This window comes from Curcuma longa, chromosome 12 (assembly GCF_044706935.1).
Source record: "Curcuma longa cultivar G26 ecotype Majalengka, Jawa Barat chromosome 12, ITB_CL_G26_1.1, whole genome shotgun sequence".
NCBI classification, from domain to species: Eukaryota; Viridiplantae; Streptophyta; class Magnoliopsida; order Zingiberales; family Zingiberaceae; genus Curcuma; species Curcuma longa.
In genome coordinates, this window is record NC_133872.1 from 2053294 (window position 1) to 2072640 (window position 19347).

The 19347-nt window shown below is 40.0% G+C and overlaps 3 protein-coding genes across 3 annotated transcripts; 2 read left to right on the forward strand and 1 right to left on the reverse strand.

The window, feature by feature from the left end:
• Positions 1-384: 384 nt before the first annotated feature.
• Positions 385-2041, forward strand: LOC141843702 (UDP-glycosyltransferase 73C1-like). Its single transcript, XM_074731751.1, has one exon. The coding sequence runs from the start codon at positions 451-453 to the stop codon at positions 1930-1932; it is 1482 nt and encodes a 493-aa protein (XP_074587852.1). The 5' UTR covers positions 385-450; the 3' UTR covers positions 1933-2041.
• Positions 2042-12578: 10537 nt separating this feature from the next.
• Positions 12579-14585, forward strand: LOC141843362 (protein WRKY1-like). Its single transcript, XM_074731442.1, has 3 exons — positions 12579-13339; positions 13447-13572; positions 14256-14585. Exons 1-3 carry the CDS (start codon positions 12579-12581, stop codon positions 14398-14400), a joined length of 1032 nt encoding a protein of 343 aa, XP_074587543.1. The 3' UTR covers positions 14401-14585.
• Positions 14586-17043: 2458 nt separating this feature from the next.
• LOC141843546 (flavonoid 3'-monooxygenase CYP75B137-like) lies at positions 17044-18772 on the reverse strand. Its single transcript, XM_074731605.1, has 2 exons — positions 17909-18772; positions 17044-17811 (listed from the first exon to the last, which is right to left on the reverse strand). Exons 1-2 carry the CDS (start codon positions 18770-18772, stop codon positions 17185-17187), a joined length of 1491 nt encoding a protein of 496 aa, XP_074587706.1. The 3' UTR covers positions 17044-17184.
• Positions 18773-19347: the final 575 nt, after the last annotated feature.

Here is a 19347-nt window from a genome sequence, read left to right on the forward strand (position 1 = left end):
TTCAAAAAGATTTACGGTGAGAACTGACATTGACATCATGGAGTGCGAGCGATTGGACACTAGATGATGACGACACGCGTTGTGTGAGGAGCGACGGTGCAATATTGAGATATCTAAATAGATAAGTTAATTTAAAAATTAATATTTTAAAATAGAAATAGAATAAAAATAAAATATTTTTAAATTTTTTTTATATTTTAAATTGGAGTTTATTAAAGGTGTTTTGAAAGGAAGAAAATTATTGGGAGGTGTTTTGATAATTTAGAGTATTAGAGAAACATTTAAAAATAAGAAAACTCTGGGGCGAAAGGAAAATATTCTAAAAAATTTACAAAATACTGTTGTCATATCCGTATGAAGTAAATTAAATTATCGCAAGTGGAGTAGGTGTGATTGTTTAGGCACGCACGCCGACGGCAATTCGCTATCCTGCCTCGATCCCCACCGTCCATGGAGGAGGAACTTCACCGGGAACGACCGCCGGCGTCGCACTTCGCCCTGGTTCCCCTGTTGACGCAGGGCCACATCATCCCCATGCTCGACCTCGCCCACCAACTCGCCCTCCGCGGCGTCCTCGTCAGCTTCATCACCACCCCCTTGAACGCCTCCCGCATCCGCCACACCATCGACCAAGCCGAAGCCCGCCGTCTCCCCATCCGATTCGTCGAGCTCCCCTTCCCAGTCCACGAGGCTGGCCTCCCTGTCGGCTGCGAGAACTTCGACACCCTCCCCAAAACAGATATGTACATGACCTTCAACGAAGCCTGCTCGAAGCTCCTGGCCCCCCCGCTGGAGCTCTACCTGGAGCAGCACCGATCCGATCTCATCGTCTCCGACTTCTGCCAGCCGTGGACGCGCGGGATAGCTGAGAGACTCGGAGTTCCGCGGCTCATCTTCTATAGCATGTGCTGCTTGGCGCTCCTCTGTACCCACAACATTTGGGTACACAAGATGTTGGAGAGAGCAGGCGACGAGAACGAACCGTTCGCGGTTCCGGGATTGCCGGAGGAGCACGTAATCGAGGTGACGAAGGCCCAGGCGCCGGGGTTCTTCCCTGGCCCTGCTTTCGCGCAGATGGATAAAGACGTGCGCGAAGCGGAGTTCACCGCCGACGGCGTGATTTTCAACACTATCTACGATTTGGAACCTTCCTACGTGTCCGGGTACGAAAAGGCCATGGGGAAGAAGATTTGGACGGTCGGTCCGTTGCTGTCGCACAGCCAGAGCGTCGCCGACTTGGCCACGAGGGGGAGGAAGGCGTCCATAGACACGGAGCGATGCTTGGCTTGGCTCGACGCGATGATGCCGCGGTCGGTGATCTACGTCAGCTTCGGGAGCCTCACACGCGTGGCGCCGACGCAGATGATGGAGATCGGGCTGGGACTAGAGGCGTCAGGGCATCCGTTCATTTGGGTGATCAGGAGCAAGGAGGATTGCTCGCCGGAGGTGGAAGAATGGCTGACCGGAGGATTCGAGGCGAGAGTGAGCTCGAGGGCGCTGTTGATCAGAGGGTGGGCGCCGCAAGCCGTCATCCTGACTCACCCTGCCGTGGGAGGAGTGATGACGCACTGCGGGTGGAACACGATCTTGGAGACGATCACGGCTGGGCTGCCGATGATCTCGTGGCCTCATTTTTCGGATCAGTTTTTTAACGAGAGGCTGATCGTGCAAGTGCTGAAGGTTGGAGTTGCGATTGGAGTGAAGGTGCCAAATTACATTATTGGGATGGATGACATAGAGACGTTGGTGAAGAGGGAGCAGGTGGAGGAGCGGGTGAGGACTCTCATGGGTGGAGGACCGGAAGGTGAAGAAAGGAGGAAGAGGGCCGCGGAGTTAGCGGAGATAGCGAAGGCCGCCATGGAAGAAGGGGGTTCGTCCCACTCCAATTTCACGCAACTGATCGAGCATTTCTCAGGGAGAAGATGCAAATGAAAGAAACTCGCGTGCACTTCTCTGTGGCATTCAGGTAGGCTCTGTTCTCTGAAATCGGATGCACTTTTTTCCGCTTGTAATTTATTAATACTGCACTGTTCTTCAATATATATCAAATACTGCACTGTTCTTCAAAATATATCTATCAAAGCTCTAATGTTTGAAATCTTGAGAGAGAGAGATTCACTTCAGTTGCTTGCAATTCAGTTGCAAAGCTGTTCTTCAAACCTTATACATGACACGCAGTTTGCCTTCATCAAACGAACAAGTATTAGGGATTCGTGTATATGTGCATTGCAATTAGTGCACAAGGAGCGGTTCTTGCAAACAATTGACCAAACTCTTGGTTTCATTGTGGTAAAGGTCTAAGGTAGGGTAATCCTCTTTTACCCTATTTATTCGTTCTGCTGAACAAATCTACTTGGTCGATCCCTTCATCTGGAACATGATCGTGGATTTTTCAGAGAGATGGCACAAGAATGATCGGATTCGAATTTCCATATACTATAATATGTCGATGATACATTATTATTTTCTCAAGGGAAAGCAAATTGTATATTACATCTTTGAATCATAGTGATTATATTTTTGTTATTTAGTGGCCTCACAATAAATTTAGAAAAATCCTCACTCTGTTATGTCCGGAGGGAAGCAACCAAAGGAACAAAACTAGTAAGTATTTTTCACTGTCCCATTCAGGATCTATCTTCTGGTTTTCAATATGTAGAGATGAGATAAAAGAAGATATTGAGCATCTCTTTTTTCATTGCAAGTTACATCTATTGAGCATCTCATTCAATTGCATCTCTTTTTTCATTGCTAAGTTACCTCCCATTAAACGCCATTTTTATGTGGGAATTCACAGAGAAAGCCTTACATCCACAACACACAATTTAGCTCCCTATCGTCTCTGCAGAGCCACGAAGAATTCCCTTTCTACCTGAGAGATTTTGATGAACTAAACGGAGAGAACTACCAAAACATTATTATTTTTCTCTGCTCTCCTCTCGGCCAGGGCAAACCCACCCTGACGTTCTGTATTCATTCTTGATTATACTCTGTGACTCAAAATCTACTGATACTCGTACAAATTGGACTATGATCCGATCGCAATCAGAAAAGACGACTGAGTTCGGCATAAGGAAACATATGAATTCAGAAATAAAATTATGGGTAAAAAAGAGAGAGAAAGAATGCAACACTGACGCAACCTCCATAGTTCGAATCGTCGAAAAAGAAATTTAATTAATTCCGATCAAGAAAACGAGAAAAGAAAAGCTTTTTTTGTACTGAAATCCATTTTATACTGCACCAGACCACGATTTCATGTTTATTTCGTCATAGAAAAAACTTTTATCAAACACAATTCAAATACTCTGCATTTATTTCCAAAAGAAAGAAAGAAAAGAGAATCGAAAAAGACAGGGATCTTCTGCGTTTGCGTCGAATTTCATCTGCGAAAAGTGCGGGAGGCGACGGCGAGGATCCGGCGAACACCGAGGCAGATCTGCGGGTATGCCCGCTGTGAGTACACGGCTATGTCCCTGACGAACATCTCCACCACCTGCATAAAGGGGTTGAGTGTCCGTATCGGCGGTACGTAGAGCGTCAGCGGCGCCGCCGAGAACGCCACCGCGAACAGCAACTGCAGCATCGAATCCCCTACCAGTTTCTCGCTCTAAGCCCGATCGAGGTTGGCGACGAAGCGAGGCAGATCAACCGAGGAAGGGGACGGAGCGCTGATGGAAATGGAGTGGCTAAGGGATCTCTGTCGGTCGATGCCCGACTGAGCCGGTGATGGACCTCGAGATGAGGACGTCGGGGAATGCGAGGGCTTCGTTCTTGAAGCGAAATCCTGAACCTACCAGTCTTCACAAATCTAACAACCGGACCATTGCGGGGCCCAGCATTTATTGGATTAAGGTAAAGGTATAAAATGGGTAGAATACAATTTAGTCAAGTAGTTTTCTTCAAACCATTTTTTTTAATAATTCGCATTATTTTGACTAGTGTATCATCAATTCTTAATTTAAGTTTCCTTTGACAATAATGCATTAATAAAAAAATACGGGTAAAAATCAAAAGACGCATCTGATTTATCAAATCGGAAAAAAAAAATAAAAAAAGAGTTCAATTTCGAGAATATGTTTATTTTCATCGTTGATATAGTAGGTACGATTAACTATTATAATATATAGTAACTATTCAATAATTATTATAAACAATACTGCTTTTACAAATATGAGTAGCCTTTATAATTAATTTAAAATGATTTTAATCAATTTAAAATAATTTTAATAAAATTTAAATAATTTTGATAAAATTGATAAAATAATATTTTAATATAATAGTATTTAGAATTTATAATTCAATATTTTAGAGTTTATGATTTAAGATTTACGTATCATAGTAGTTACTTAGCTTCCACAACTATTTTAAAGTGATTTTGATGAATTTAAATTAATTTTTAATAAATTTTAAATAATTTTAACTAAGTTGATAAAGAGTATTTTGATGTAATAGTAATATTCGAGATTTATGGTTTAAAATTTTAGGATTTAAGATTTAAATTTTAATTATAATTGTGTATCAACTACTTAGTAGCTTCTATAATTATTTAAAAAGTAATTTTAACCAATTTAAATAATTTTAATAAAATTTAAATAATTTTGATAATTTGTTAAAAAGTATTTTGATATAATAGTGATTTGTGTATAATACTTTTGATTAAAATAAAATAATTAAGATTTAAGATTTTGTTATAATTATGTACCAACTACTACTTAATAACTTCTACTATTATTCTTAAAATAATTTTAATTAATTTAAAATAATTTTGATCAAATTGATAAAAAAATATTTTGATATAATAGTGATTTATATATAATAATTTTGATTAAAATAAAATTATTATTATTTTTATATAATAATCAATTACGATTAATAATTACATATAGTAGTTATTCGATAGTTATTACAACTTAACTGTTATAAATTATAATAATTATTCATAATTATTATAACAATATTAAAAATAAAGAATATTTTTGAAAAGTAGGATGTCCTTTTAATTTTGTTTTGAAAAAAAAACCATGTAACGATTTGATAAATGGAGCGCCTGTTTTTTTTCTCTGCCCAAAAAATAATTCACGGTGACGTGGCATCGACGCCAACTAAATAATTAGAAGAGAAGTGGCAGTTGCCCGACAGGTGATATAAAGGCTTGTGATGAGAATTAAAAAATTGGTTAAATATATAATTAATTAGGATTTGTTGATGTAGATCGCAAGTGGTGGCTGAGTGAGTTTGGGCCAGGCCAGGAGTTGTCTCTCTCGTATGTGTGATATAAAATGCAGGAGATTTTAAAAGCTTAATTAATTAGTAGACTTCAGATATGACTTGCTGGTGAGATCCACTTGATTTCCCCATCTTAGTTTAAGTTGATCTCTGGGATGATTTGACTGAGTAAGCTGTATATATATATATATATATATATATAGCAATTAATGTGGACTACGAGATGGTAGGACACACCAATAAATCGCATTAAATAACATCAATAAATCATAGTGAAATAGAGAACAAATGGAGATAAAATTACAGCTAGATGTGAGAAGAACTCCCATGCATAAAAAAATTAAGCAATTGAAATATCAAAATTTACTTCTACAATTCTGTTCCATCATAATCAACTCAGCAATGTCCCAGGGGCAAAAAAAAAAATCAAAATTCACATAGCAAGAGATAGTGGATGATCAAAGAAGTTTGGTGGATTGACACAATTCATATGCAAATTTAGAGAAAACTAAATAGAATTAATAATTTTTTTTGATAATTTAGGTATTCAGTAATTACAATCCGACTAATCTTGGAGATGGATACTCCGACCCCGCAAATCAACTATTAAGTAAATTCAAAAAGCACATATGGGTTATGGCATGACACCTAATTAATGTCACTAAGGATTTGAACTTCATGGACGTTCAAAAATATCTAACATGAAATTTGAACCCTAATTTTAGAATCATCTTTATATGTTACCATCACGCCGTGGCCTAGAGGGCCTAAAAGAATTAACAAATCTATTATAGTGAAAGAGCGTCACATTACCTTTTTCAAACTAAAAAATGTCAAATTATTCAAATTCATCTCACTTTTGAACTTTGGTCATATTTTACATGATTAGAGTTATTTGAACGATCAATATAATTGACTTAATCATCAGCTGACCGAGAAAGAAATTGCTTTGTATGCAAAGAGAAGAACACAACAATAGTTCCACACGAAAAACATTGTTTTTGGTTGTCAGTTGAACACTTAAAATAAGAATTACCATATCTATAAACTCGAATTGAAGAGGATCCAAATAATCCAATACTTATTCATTCAAACTAAGCATTGGGCGAGCATGACAAGTTAGTTCTACAGATAGTGAAGCAGTTGAGTTCCTCTTAATTACTCTTTAATTAGCTGACCATGAAGCTTGGATATATAGAGCTGGTATATTCTTAAGTGATAGGACATTATCTTTCCAATTGAATAACACGCTAAGCTATACGATTAAAGACAAAACACTCATACAAATAACGAGCACACATGCATATATGGATATGTTATTCATAAAATCAACAAACACTCATACAAATATAAGATCGATCAGGGATCGAAACAATCGAAGAACATCGAGCAAAATTTATGAGTTGGAAAAATCCGGATTATATTATTTAATTTATTCCTCGTTCATGTAGCTTAGAACAGGTCAGTGTTCGCCTGGGATCAACTTGGTGTGGTCCGTGGGCACGATGCATGCTTGGGAGCACATGGTGGTGCAGGCCACATTGTTGCTATCTCCGTTGGCGCAGCGGTCGTAGCAGTCATCGAAGCAGCCGAAGGCTTCTGCGGCCGGCGCCGACGAAGCCACGAGCACAGCGATGAGGAGGAAGACGACGACGGCCATCTTGGTGGTTGCCATGGTCTGCAAATGCGAGTTAGTCGTCGAGACTCGAGAGGTTTACGAAGGTGAATGATTAAACTTTTGTGGCAGATGCTGTATTTATAGTGAGGTGGGAGAGGGAGGATGTGTGGTGGAGATTGGCGTTGACCGAATTGGATGGTTGCAAAGATTCTTAACCATGTTGTTGGGGGCACGTGTGCATCCATTCGCTCATTCCGGTGATCATTTGACCTAAAACTTGGAATTGTTTAAAAGTTGTTTGGTGGACGTGCTTCTTTAAAAATTATATGATAAAAGATAAATTTTGAAAAAATAAATTGAAACTAAAAGTATATTAAAGTGTGTTCATATTGCTTTATGCATACAAGTAAGCTTCTTTAAATATGGAGTTAGTGTAGACCCAAATTAATTTACTAAAAAAATTCACTCTTAATTCCCCCGTTCAAGTTTTTGTAAAAGGTTGGATCAACCACATCATCTCCATCTTTTGAAAACTTAATTCTAGAATCAATTGACAGGCTAATTGGGTTGCAATCTTTCAATTAGGTTTTTTGAGTAATTGGTTTGCATAGGTTACTTATGATGTGAAGATTTGCTTTGCTTACTTCTATGCCAAAGAATTAAGTCATTAACTCCATATTTGTAATTTGCAATTTGTAATAATGTTAAACTTCTTCAGTCATTAACTCCATATATATTTGTAATTTGCAATTATCCTCCTTGCATTTTATATTTTTGGAGCTTGCTTCAAGTCACAAAGTGTTTTTTTTCCAATCTATAAACATATATTTTAAACATGCCCCTTCTTTACATAATCATCCTAAACTTTTTCTTCAAGAAAGTTATTCTAGAAAGTCAATTTCACTTCTAACCAAAAGATTCTCTAATTTCTTTGTGCTATCATAGAAATGAACAACCTAATAATTTTGATTTTAACAACTTAAATATATGCATTGCTTATAAATATGCATATCCACTCATAGTGTTCTTCAACTTTAAAATTAAGAGTCAATGATAGAAAAATTATAGATTCTCTTCCCACTACAAGAAAACTCTTATTTAGCGATGAAATTAACGATCGAACATGATTTCGATCACTATTTTGAGATTAAAATAATTTGATTGCCAAATAGCGACCAAAATTAATTTCGGTCGCAAATTGAAAGATTGCAACCCTAAATCTCCGATCTCCTCTCCTTTGTCTCCGCTCTGATCATCTCTCTGACCCTCCATCATCGTCGACTCTGATCATCTCCCCTAGCCTCTCTCGGCGAGCCCATTCCTGTCCCTAAGGCCGACTGGCCATGATCTAGGCCAAGAGACCGATCGTGAGGTCCGGTGCCGGGAGCTTGGCGACGAGTTCGACCGCGAGGATCGTCGAGAGGTTAGTTGCGTGGCAGGGTGCGAGCCTGGCCGCGAGGCCCTGCTTGGAGGTCGGTCGCTTGGCTGACTATGAGCTCGATCGTGAGGTAGGCCAGCTGCAACCCCTGTCATGGGGCAGACCAAGGCCGAGAGTGATCCCGACCGTGTGCTCGGCCGAGAGCCCGTCTGCGAGCCCATCGGTGAGCCCGTCCGTGATCCCCAACTACGAGCTCGACCCTGACCGCGAGCTTAGCCCTGTTCGGGTGGCTGGGTCTCATGCAACCTTGATCGAACACATATGCAGTCTTGGTCGGTTCTTCATTTGTCGTGATATTTATTTAGTTTAACAAAAATATTTGATTGTTGACTTCGTAATATTATTTGTATAGGTTTTTATTTAGGGTGCTCATAAAGTCTTTGAAGATACTCATCTTTGTTGACCGCCGTTAGGTATATATGCATCAATGATTATTGATTATTTGTATAGGTTATAATGATTTAATTTAATTATTATGTTTTAACTATATGCATGTTTATTATTGTAAGGATAATGTTACAAAATTTAATTTTGTTTAAGTTAAAATGTATATAAATATATGATCATGTACCATATATTAAAAAATTAGATTTATCATTAATAAATATTTTGATGGAGTTGAAGAGTTTGTAGAATTTGCTAAGCTTCATCCAAACTAAATGGATAGTGATAAATTATGTTGTTTGTATAATTATTGTAAATGTAGAAATAAACTTTCTGTGATGAGGATACTATGAAAGTAGATCTAGGTAAAAATGGATTTGTTCTAAATTATTACAACTAATATTATCATAAAGGACCTTATGTGTTTGAGCCAATTGAACATTTCGGTATTTCGTCATCTGTCCCTATGAATAGGAATCATCATATAATGACAATGTAATGCAATCAATGGTTTACACAATGATGGATGCACTTTATCATAGAAGTATTGATGAATTATCAACACCTGAAGTTCAGAAACTATATAACATGTTAAAGGCTAGTGAAAAAGAAATGTTAAAAATATTCTTTTCGGTCATTTTCAACTATCATTTACTGTAAGGCTATTGAAATCAAGGCAGAACTTCATTTTTCAGAATGATATTATGCAGACATTTGTCAATTGATGTTAGAGTTGCTCCTTGCTGATAACATAATGATTGATAGTTTTTACAGTATAAAAAATTGGTTAGGGGTTTGAGTTTGCCTGTAGAAAAGATTGATCATTGTATAAATAACTGCATGATCTTTTGGAATGAAGATAGTGAACTTATTGAATACAGACTGTGTAATCACCCTCGATATAGGCAGCGCGGTCGCATATTGGAGGAAGAAGAAAATTTTAGCATAGAAAGTTATATATTACTTCTCGTTAATTGATAGTTGAAAATGACCAAGGATATATAAAAAGATCCTAATTAACCATCAATCTCGAAACTTATATAACATTCATTCATGTTCTTGTCTGACATTGTCGACAAGTGAATCAATAAGAAATGACTATTCAGGAGATGAGGTTGATGATGACGAAGGCGAACGAAAGCTCTTGAGATGCTTGCAATACTTAGACAAGAATTATAATGGGCGCCAAGGCAGACTCGGCTTGGTTACGTACTCCAATGCTTAAGTTAACATAGAGGCTAGTGGATGAGAATAGTAGAAAAGAAGAAGAAGAAGAAGAAAAGGGTGAGTGCTCCTATAATAATACCTCATGTACATGCCTTCTATAGAGTTTATATAATAACACAGAGAACAATTTCCACATTAGAACCGATAAAGAGATTAGATCCGACAATCCTTAAAGGTCTCTCCAATTACTAAGCGTCACATGACTATAGAGAGGCATATAAGAAATTAGGTCTGACAACCATATGATTATCTCTCGCTTCAGCCATAACACTGTATTTGAGAATATTCATAGTAATTGTTAATGGATCAACATAGGATATATGCTCCAACTGTGGATAAAAAGGAAGCAGATGGAGAGTGATCTTGAAGATTGAATTGCGTGAGTCGAATAGTCAATTAAGTTCCTCAGTTGAAAAATCTAAGTCCTTTGAGATCATGTAGACCGAGCTGAGGGAAGGAGTCGGATAGTCTGAGTCCTCTGATATTGGATGAGACGAGTTGAATGAGTCAACAAGTCCGAGTTCTCTGATGTTGGATGAGCTAAACTATAAGAGTCGAGAAGCTTGAGTCCTCACAGTGTTGGATGAGCCGAGCTGATAGAGTTGAGTGGCCACTTTGAGTTCCATATATATTTGACTTAATTTGACCTTTCATTTATGTTTAACTGTTAATTTAACCTGCCATTTATATGCCCTTCTTTCAACCATATCAATTCACAAACCTCAGCACTTGTTATTCCAAAGGAAAATTGCAAAAGGAATGCGTTCTCATTCAAAGATAGATATCTAATAACCAGGGGTATTCAACCTCACTGATATTTCCAGTCTATACTAAACAGTCTTCCGAGCGAGATTATATTGACAAAGAGATGATGATCTACAGGGTGCATGCATTAACAATCAATCAAAGTTGAATAGTTTCATAAAAGAGCTAGAGATGCAAGAACATACTAATAACGGCTAGCCGTGGCAGTGCAGCAGCAGCTAGCAGAACCGTCAGCTGGCCTGATGAGAAACAGCATGACTATTCCAACGCCACTGAGTTGGAGCTGCCCAGCTGCGCCATTAATTTAACCTCAGAAGCAGCTTCTCCATCACACGCCACGATCCGGTTGCTGCCGCCATGGCCGAAGCTCAGCCCCGGACTTTTGGATCATAATTTTGGTTGAGAAAAATCTTAAAAATGAGTTTGGGCCGAAAAGAGTTGGTCATTTGGGAAAGCTAAAAGAAAGGTGTTGTTATTGCCGTCTACCTTCCACAAAGTTCAAACTTCTCTCTCTCTCTCTCTCTCTCTCTTTTCCTAAAGAAAAAAGTTGTAGTTACATAGTTAGATTTGTTTCTGTCTCGTTGTGTTTGGAGTGTTGTTGTTGTCTGGGATCCAAAGTCCTTAATCTATAGTTGTATATGCATAGCTTTCAAATTGCATACGTGAAAGGAATTTCATTGTATGTCACTATGCCTATGTGTGACTAGGCTTCCTTTTGCTGTTTTATCAACCTGTCTTCACTCCCCATAAAAACAAAAATTGAAAGCAAGATAAGACTTGGATTTCACTTTTTCCTTTTTCTCTTGTTTTTTATGTGCCTTAAAATGTATATTTAAAGCTCAATCCATCGTTAAATATCTAATCGACTCAAAATGAATTAACAATCTAGAAAGTAGAAATTTGATTTTGAAAGCTATACAATAACAATCTATTTGAACAATCATTAATTTTTATTTAACGGAATCACAGTGCAGCAGAACTGGGTCCCACCCTTCCTAATGATCTGTCACGGTCAACATGAAATGTCGGCGTGTCGCCAAAACATTTGCTGCCACAACTGAAACTTGTCCGATTGGAGATTGGCAACCGTCGGATCAATTACATTTACATATTACTTGGAGGGAATCCCCTAAAAGCAAGATGTTAAAATCGCAACACGACAACCGACGACTGGCGCAGGACTTGAACTGCTTAAAGCTACCCAAATGGAAGGCGAACGAGCCCCGCTCTACCATCACACCGTTCGATCTTCCGTCGACGGCCAAGATCTCCCTTTTGAACAGCGAAACAGACTGAAGTGTACGGCTTGGCGAGCCTCCATGGTTCGATAAATAAGTGCGCCAATCTCCGCCTTGCAGATGCTTAGCCTTCGCTCCGTCACTGATCGAGGAGGAAGTGACCAAACAAAGAACATCTCATCTGCAAGCGGTTCCTAGGTTTTAATCCCGCCAAGGGTTTCTTTTCTCTGCGTTTTTAGCTTGATTCCGATGGTCCGCGACGAACTATTTCATGCATATTTATGTCTCGGAATCTTAACTTTGCTGTCTAAAGCTCGTTGCATTGCAAAAGGCAGCAGCTTTACCTGATCGGTGCGGTCAAAATTGGAACTTGGATACCCAGTGCTTGCTTACCTCTTTCCTCCCTGCTGGTTTCTGGCATTGGGTTTTTTCTTTCACTTTATCCTGGTTTGAGGCCCTTGGATATCGTGTGTCTTTTTTAGCTAGCCTAACCAGTTCAGATGACGACCGATCAATCTTCCCTCTTGTATATTTTTAAATCAATCTGCTTTCTAAGATTCAAATGTTCATACTTGAAGGTAGAGAAAGATTGCTATATCTTGTGAAATGTGCCATTATATTTTTATATGCTTTATTAATCTCTGATTGCTGAGAGAATTGGAGAAGTTGTTTGTTTGAGATGGAGCGAGTAGAAGAAGCTACTCGGGCAGCCGTGGAGAACTGCCACAGAGTGTTGAGCTTACTCACTGAGGGCCCAGATCATCCCTTGGCTTGCAAAAATCTAATGGAAGAGACAGGGGAGGCCATTTCCAGCTTCAACAAGGTTGTTTCCATGCTTAGTAAAGACGTGGGTCATGCAAAACTGAGGCGGCTCAAGAATCCCCAACAGCTTCAATTTAATCGTAGTTTTTTCTTAGATCGCACAGCAGTATCTAGAGCTGACCTTTCTCCACTATTGCTCCAACTCCTTCCAAGAGACCTATCACAAAAACTAGCCATTGACTATAGCTCCACTGCCAAAATTGCTTCACCAACCCCTTCAAGGATCCTTCCTGATAATCCTGGAGTAGATATGGATACTGTTTCCAAAAGCAGAGTTCAAGTTGCTTTCAGCAATCATTCACCAGCTCATTTTCATTTCCTCCACCAGCAGCACAACAGCCAGTTGTTTCAGCTTCATCAACAGCTCAAGCTCCACAATGGAATGTTTGGGAGAAGCAACAACTCGAGTTGCACAGGGACTGTGTCTTCTTCTAAGTCCTTTTTGTCATCCCTGAGCACGGATGGGAGCATGGGTGGGCAGGGCTTCAATCTGATTGGTGGATCAGAGTCGGTCAATCCAATCAATTGGCACTTACACAACAGGAGGTGCACTAGTGGAGGTGATGAAGGCAGTGGCAAATGTGTTAAAACAGGCAGGTGCCACTGCTCAAAGAAGAGGTTGGAGCTTCCTTGGCATGATGACTTGATTTCATTTCTTTTTTCTTTTTTCTTGCAAGAAGATGTTCTGATTTAGACAAAATCAACCTTTGCTTGTCCTTGTACAGGAAATTGAGAGTGAGGAGATCCATTAAGGTTCCTGCAATAAGTAACAAGATTGCAGATGTCCCTTCTGATGACTACTCTTGGAGGAAGTATGGGCAGAAACCAATCAAGGGATCTCCTCATCCTAGGTATCAAATAGTAAAAAACTTATAGTTTTCTTAATTGGCTTTATAGAACAAAGAATTTAGTAGCTTTTTACAAGACATGCTTATAATTCAAACCCAACATATTGTTCCCTACTTCGTTGCCATACAAATACTATCTTAGATGAAGTCACCATTGATCGTTTTTCTTATTCTTCAAATAAGGAAACTATATGGCCTTATTAGCCATATTGGTTAGCCTTCTTAGAACTTTAACTGACATCTTGATTTGTAAATTGCAAAGGATCAGTGCTCATAACATTAGGTAAGTTACTAACTTTCCTCTTAAACATTCACAGCGTTTGTTTGTGCTTTGATTAAATACCGACTAGCAGATGAGACTATTGGTTATCACATGTTAGTTATATGTAGGCGCATTATTGCTTGATCTGACTTTCTGATACCGAGAATCATGAATTAAGAGCATACTAAACCACTGTCATGCAAAACATTAGTCAATAATGAATTTTAGCAACAAAAATTCATCTGCATAGCCTCAAAAGGTATGGAAAACTTATGCTCATATTTCAGAGTAATCTCTTCAAAAAAATGGTATTCTATCCTCTGAAATGTTGTCCATTCAGCTCGATTTGACATCAAATGCTATGTCATTTGCTTCTTACTTCAATGAGATCATCTGATATGTTTGTCTGCCTAAAACCATGCAGAGGATACTACAAATGCAGCAGCTTGCGAGGATGCCCTGCGAGAAAGCATGTAGAGAGGTGTGTTGAAGATCCAACAATGCTGATTGTGACATATGAAGGGGAACATAATCATGCCAAGTTATTAGCTCAGTCTGTTCATGCATAGATGTTGATCAAAGTGCCATTAGCTATTTAGCTGTAGTTGAAATGCGACTTTCGTTCAGGACACACAGAGCAGCGCATCCTGTAAATAATCCTTCTTTTCAAGAAAAGCAAGTCATGACATAGTTATTAGATGGGTTAGTTTCTAGGTTGGAATTCCGTGAGATAGACAAGGATCAGGTACTTTGTACTCAGAGGGCCACAAAAGGATGTTTTTAATTGGTCGCAAGAAAAATCATTGACAGTGGAGAATTCTTGCAACTTTTTTACTTGTTTTAACTTTGAACTGGTTTAGTTCGAAAAGAAAAGGCAAACTGAAAATTGTGGAAGGGAACTGATAATGAAGAGCTAAAAATGTCAAAAACACTTGTGTTCTAGTTTAAATGAAACGAAGAGTTATTTTTGTATATACCTGAAATAGTTTATTTAAGACTACTTCATTCCTGCTTGTTCTTGCCTAAACTCACTATGTTATGTATCACAAGATTGATTAAGTGATCATTGAGCAATTTGAGCAGCCAGTGCATGCCGTAAATGGATTCATGCAAGATCCCAAGTAGCAGCTGGAAAAGCTTCATGGTGAGTAAAGGAGCAAACATCTGATGGCGTTGCCGGAGTTTGCCTGCATAGGATATATGTGTGCATGCTGTAAAGGTAAGGATTTCTTGATACGATAGCTGTACTTGATGCATAGCTATTTGCAGGCAATGCCACACCGTAAAAACTTAACCTTTGTTGTTACAATCTCTGTGATTTCGACTAGAAAAAACAATCTCTGTGATTTCGACTAGAAAAACTGATGCAATAAGTCAGCTTCAATTCCCACCATTATTTGCCGCTCAAAAAAATGGATTGAAATAGCAAATGATTAGCAAAGATAAGCATGGAATGAGTGCATTCAACTGTGAAGTAGCACAAGCATGTATACTGTTCCGGTTAGATACCGTGGATAGTCAAGCTATCAGTCAATGAATGATTTGACGTACCCGACTTCATAGCGGAGCTCGAAGGAGAATATGATGAGGACCTGAAATGCACTTCAATAGGAGGTTAGACTGGTGCTATGAAGTCCTGACAGACTACTTCAACTCTCAAGTTAGTATCTGTAGAAGAAAAAAAATAAAAGTGCAGAAGAAGAAGCAGACAAGTATATGTAGTTGCTCAAATTGTCCAGAGAGAGAGAGCGAGAGCAAAAGAGAGTGAAGTCCGATTTATATCTTACGAAGGATTTATATACTCACGGAGAGTGCCTCTCCACATTGACCCGAGAGAGATCATTGGTCGGGGCTTGAAGGAGACTAGCTTTAACGATTGCCGACCTAATGTCTCAACATGAAGCATCTGGGGGATCAAGCCTGCCGGCCTTGTAACCGTCTTGTAGCGCGACAATCGCTGATTATTCTTACCTTTTGACTTTATGCACATGTACAAGGGTATTCAGGGGACCAGACTTGACGATCTTGTAACCGTCTTGACCCCTTTGCAGGTATCACACGCTTGGGGAATTTTGATAGTTGGCGGAGGGTGGCGGCCGAGATGTGATGATCGAGACAAGACTTGGGACCGAGATGGCCAAGATAAGACTGACTGAGATGAGACTCGAGACCGAAACGGCCGAGACGAGACTGGCCGAGATAAGACTTAGGACCAAAACGTCCGAGACGAGGCTCGAGATCGAGATGGCCAAGACGAGGCTTTGGGACCGGACGAGATTGCTATGGAGGCCCAAGCGAGGTCCAAGACTGAACCCATGCTGAGCTCGAAGTACAGCTCGAGCCGGAGGTGACAACTATCTCGTTTGATGAGATCGTTTCTCCCGAGATTCATATTGACTCGTCTTGCCAGGTCAACCTGAACCTTGACCTTTGTTTGATTCTTGATCTTTATCCTAGAGGAAGCTACATCATCTATGACACCTGCATCATATACCACAAAAGCCCGAAGACAGGAAGTACACAATTATAAGATAAGTGTTAATACATTTATACCGATGACTGAAGTCTGAAGTCTTCCATAATCTCATTGGCTATTCTTTTATTCATCTGATCGTAAATTGCATCTATCTTTTGAAAATAACAGTACGTTCAACTTTTCTTGAATAAAAGATCAAAAACACTGAACAGACCGATCAAAGATCCAAGTGCGCTACTAAGGTGAATTGATAACAATTGAAACAAGTTTTCATGATCTGTCTTCAAGATTATTATCTCCGTCCTTACGTCCTTCCAACAGCACCATAAGGAATAAGAGAGATTATTAAATGATAAATCTAGAGTTTCCAAAGTCATTTCACTAATTGTATTCAGTATCACGCCTCTGAAGTAGTTTGTCCAGAAGTTCTAGATTGAAATTCTGACAGTCTGACAGATCATCTCGATATTTTTTAAGATCTCACATCCAACTATTGCTTTAAAGATCAATACTCATAAAGAATAGAAAGAAGCTTTGTCATCTTTTCTATCGATACTGAGATATGATCATTCTTCTAGTTGCGTTGAATATTCCTCACGTGATAAATGAATCTAGAACTCATAGTACTGAAATTGAAATTGAATACACATATAGGCCGTGATAAAGAATAACAATTTACTTCGGTATGCTTCCAAAGTATTGGTTGTCAGCGAGACTAATATAAGTTGAAAGGATGAATAAGACAACAATACATAGGACTTATAATTATTAGCTTGAGGAAGAAGGATACAAGATCTCTCAATATTCTCAAGTTTGAATATCTAGTTGATGAAATCTTGCCCTTGAGGAAGAAGGATATAAAGATCTCTCAATATTCTCAAGTTTGAATATCTAGTTGATGAAATCTTGCCCTTGGAATAAGAACAAGTGGCCGAGCCTTCTTCAACACAATTCCGAACTCCTCGCTGAGCTCAAGTTTATGACCCTCCGGCGACTCCCAATCAAAGCAGTGCAAGAAGGAAGCCAACATGTAGATTATCATCCTCTGCGACAAAGAAATCCCCACGCACATCCTCCTTCCATGCCCAAATGGCAGGTAGATACAAGTATTTCCACGAAAATCATAATTCTGGTTCCCCTGTAAAAATCTCTCAGGTCGAAACTCCAAGGGATCTTCCCACAGAGCAGGGTCTCTGTGAATTGCCCAAACATTTACGAAGACGTAGGAACCCTTGGGAATGGTGTACCCTCCTAGTACCAAAGTGGAGCTAGGCGTGTGGGGAATCAGCAGAGGAACCACTGGGTGCAGGCGGAGCGTCTCCTTCATCACAGCGCAAAGGTATTGCAATCTTGGCACGTCTGACTCTTCCACTAGGCGTCCTTTCCCGACCACTGCGTCGAGCTCATTTCTCACTCTCTCCATAGCTTCGGGGTTGCACATCAGCTCAGACATCGCCCATTCTATTGTGGTTGTGGATGTATCTGTTCCTGCTGTTACTAAATCCTAAGACAAGAACAATAAAACAGAGTGATGTTAAGTTTGATGTGCGTTCACCTAGCAAGATGGAATTGAGTAAATCAAAATAGATGGAGGGACGTACAAGGAACAAGCCCTTGACATTGTCCATAGTGAATGACTCCTTATCACCCTTTTCCAGAATCTGCATCATCACTTTTAGGAAACCTTCACCGCGTTTCTCTTCTGAAAACTTGGCAAACAACAAAGTATAACGCTTATAAAGTTCCTTCATCCTCCTCGACAAACCTTGCAAATCCAGCGCCGCAATCTTCGGAAAGAAGTCTGACACGTTTGGCGCTGACAACAGCCAGACAACCTCCTCGATCACCTTCCTGAACTGGCTCGTCGTGTCGTCGCTGGGCGTCACTCCCCACAGCATGCCCGTCAACACGCGGAACACCGTGGTGAACACCAGATCCCGCACGTCTACCGGCTCGCCCTCGCGGAGGCCGGAGACGGCGCGTCGGACCTCTCGGTGCAGCAGGTGGCCGACGGTCTCGATGCCGGAGACGCTGAGGAGCTCGCGGACGGTGACCTTGCGGAGGGCGCGCCAAATCGGGCCGTGGGGGGACCACGACATGTTATGGCGGAGGGCGACGGCGCTGGTTGCGGTGGGCTCGTGGTTAGCCAAGGCCTCGTCGTGGTCCTTGAAGGCCTCGCGGACGGCTGCTGGGGAGGAGAGGACGACGTGGAGCTTTGAGCCGAGGCGGAGGCTGAGGACCGGGCCGTGGGTGAGGGCGAGGCGGCGGAAGTAGACGTGCAGTTCAGGGTCGAGGGAGAGAAGACTTCCAAGGAATGGAAGGCCCAGGGGCCCAGGGGGCAGGGGCGGCCGCCCACGGCCGCAGCTCCGCCATCTCAGCCACCGCAGGAGGAAGACGGAACAGAGTAGTACGAGGAGAGAGATGGCGAGTTGAAATCCGATGGAATCGTCGTTACTTTCCTGCATGGTGTAGCGATGCGATCAAACTACTGGCACTCAGTACTATATAATGAGCTCGTGAGTCGATTATTGAGCAGGATAAAATGGACCATTAACTAATTAACATGTGTTTAAGGCCTAAACACTGTATATTATCTCCTTTAAGTCTATCAAATCAAAGGGATTACAACTTAGATTAATTTAGATTCTGCGCTTTAATACATAGTGAAAAATTTATCTGAAAAATAAATTTTGTATGAGGAAAATTAAAGGTTTTGTATGATGAAAAATCATCTTAATTGAGAACTATTAAATACAGATTAAAGTGTTTGTATGATGAAAAATTATGCGATGCTACAAAACCTACAACTAATATATCTGATTACAAATAGAACATGATATAATTTCCTCAGTATATTAATTTGCAAGGCCCTTAGTTCCATAGAATAATTTCTACAAGAATAAAATGATACGTTCATTTAAAAAATGATAATCCCAGTAGCCACATCGAATGGGTAGGCCCGGTCCCACGGAAGTTTCCTATCGACCACCAGGGTAAATCGGGAAGCTCATCGGCGGCCAATCCAGATGTCCAGCATCCT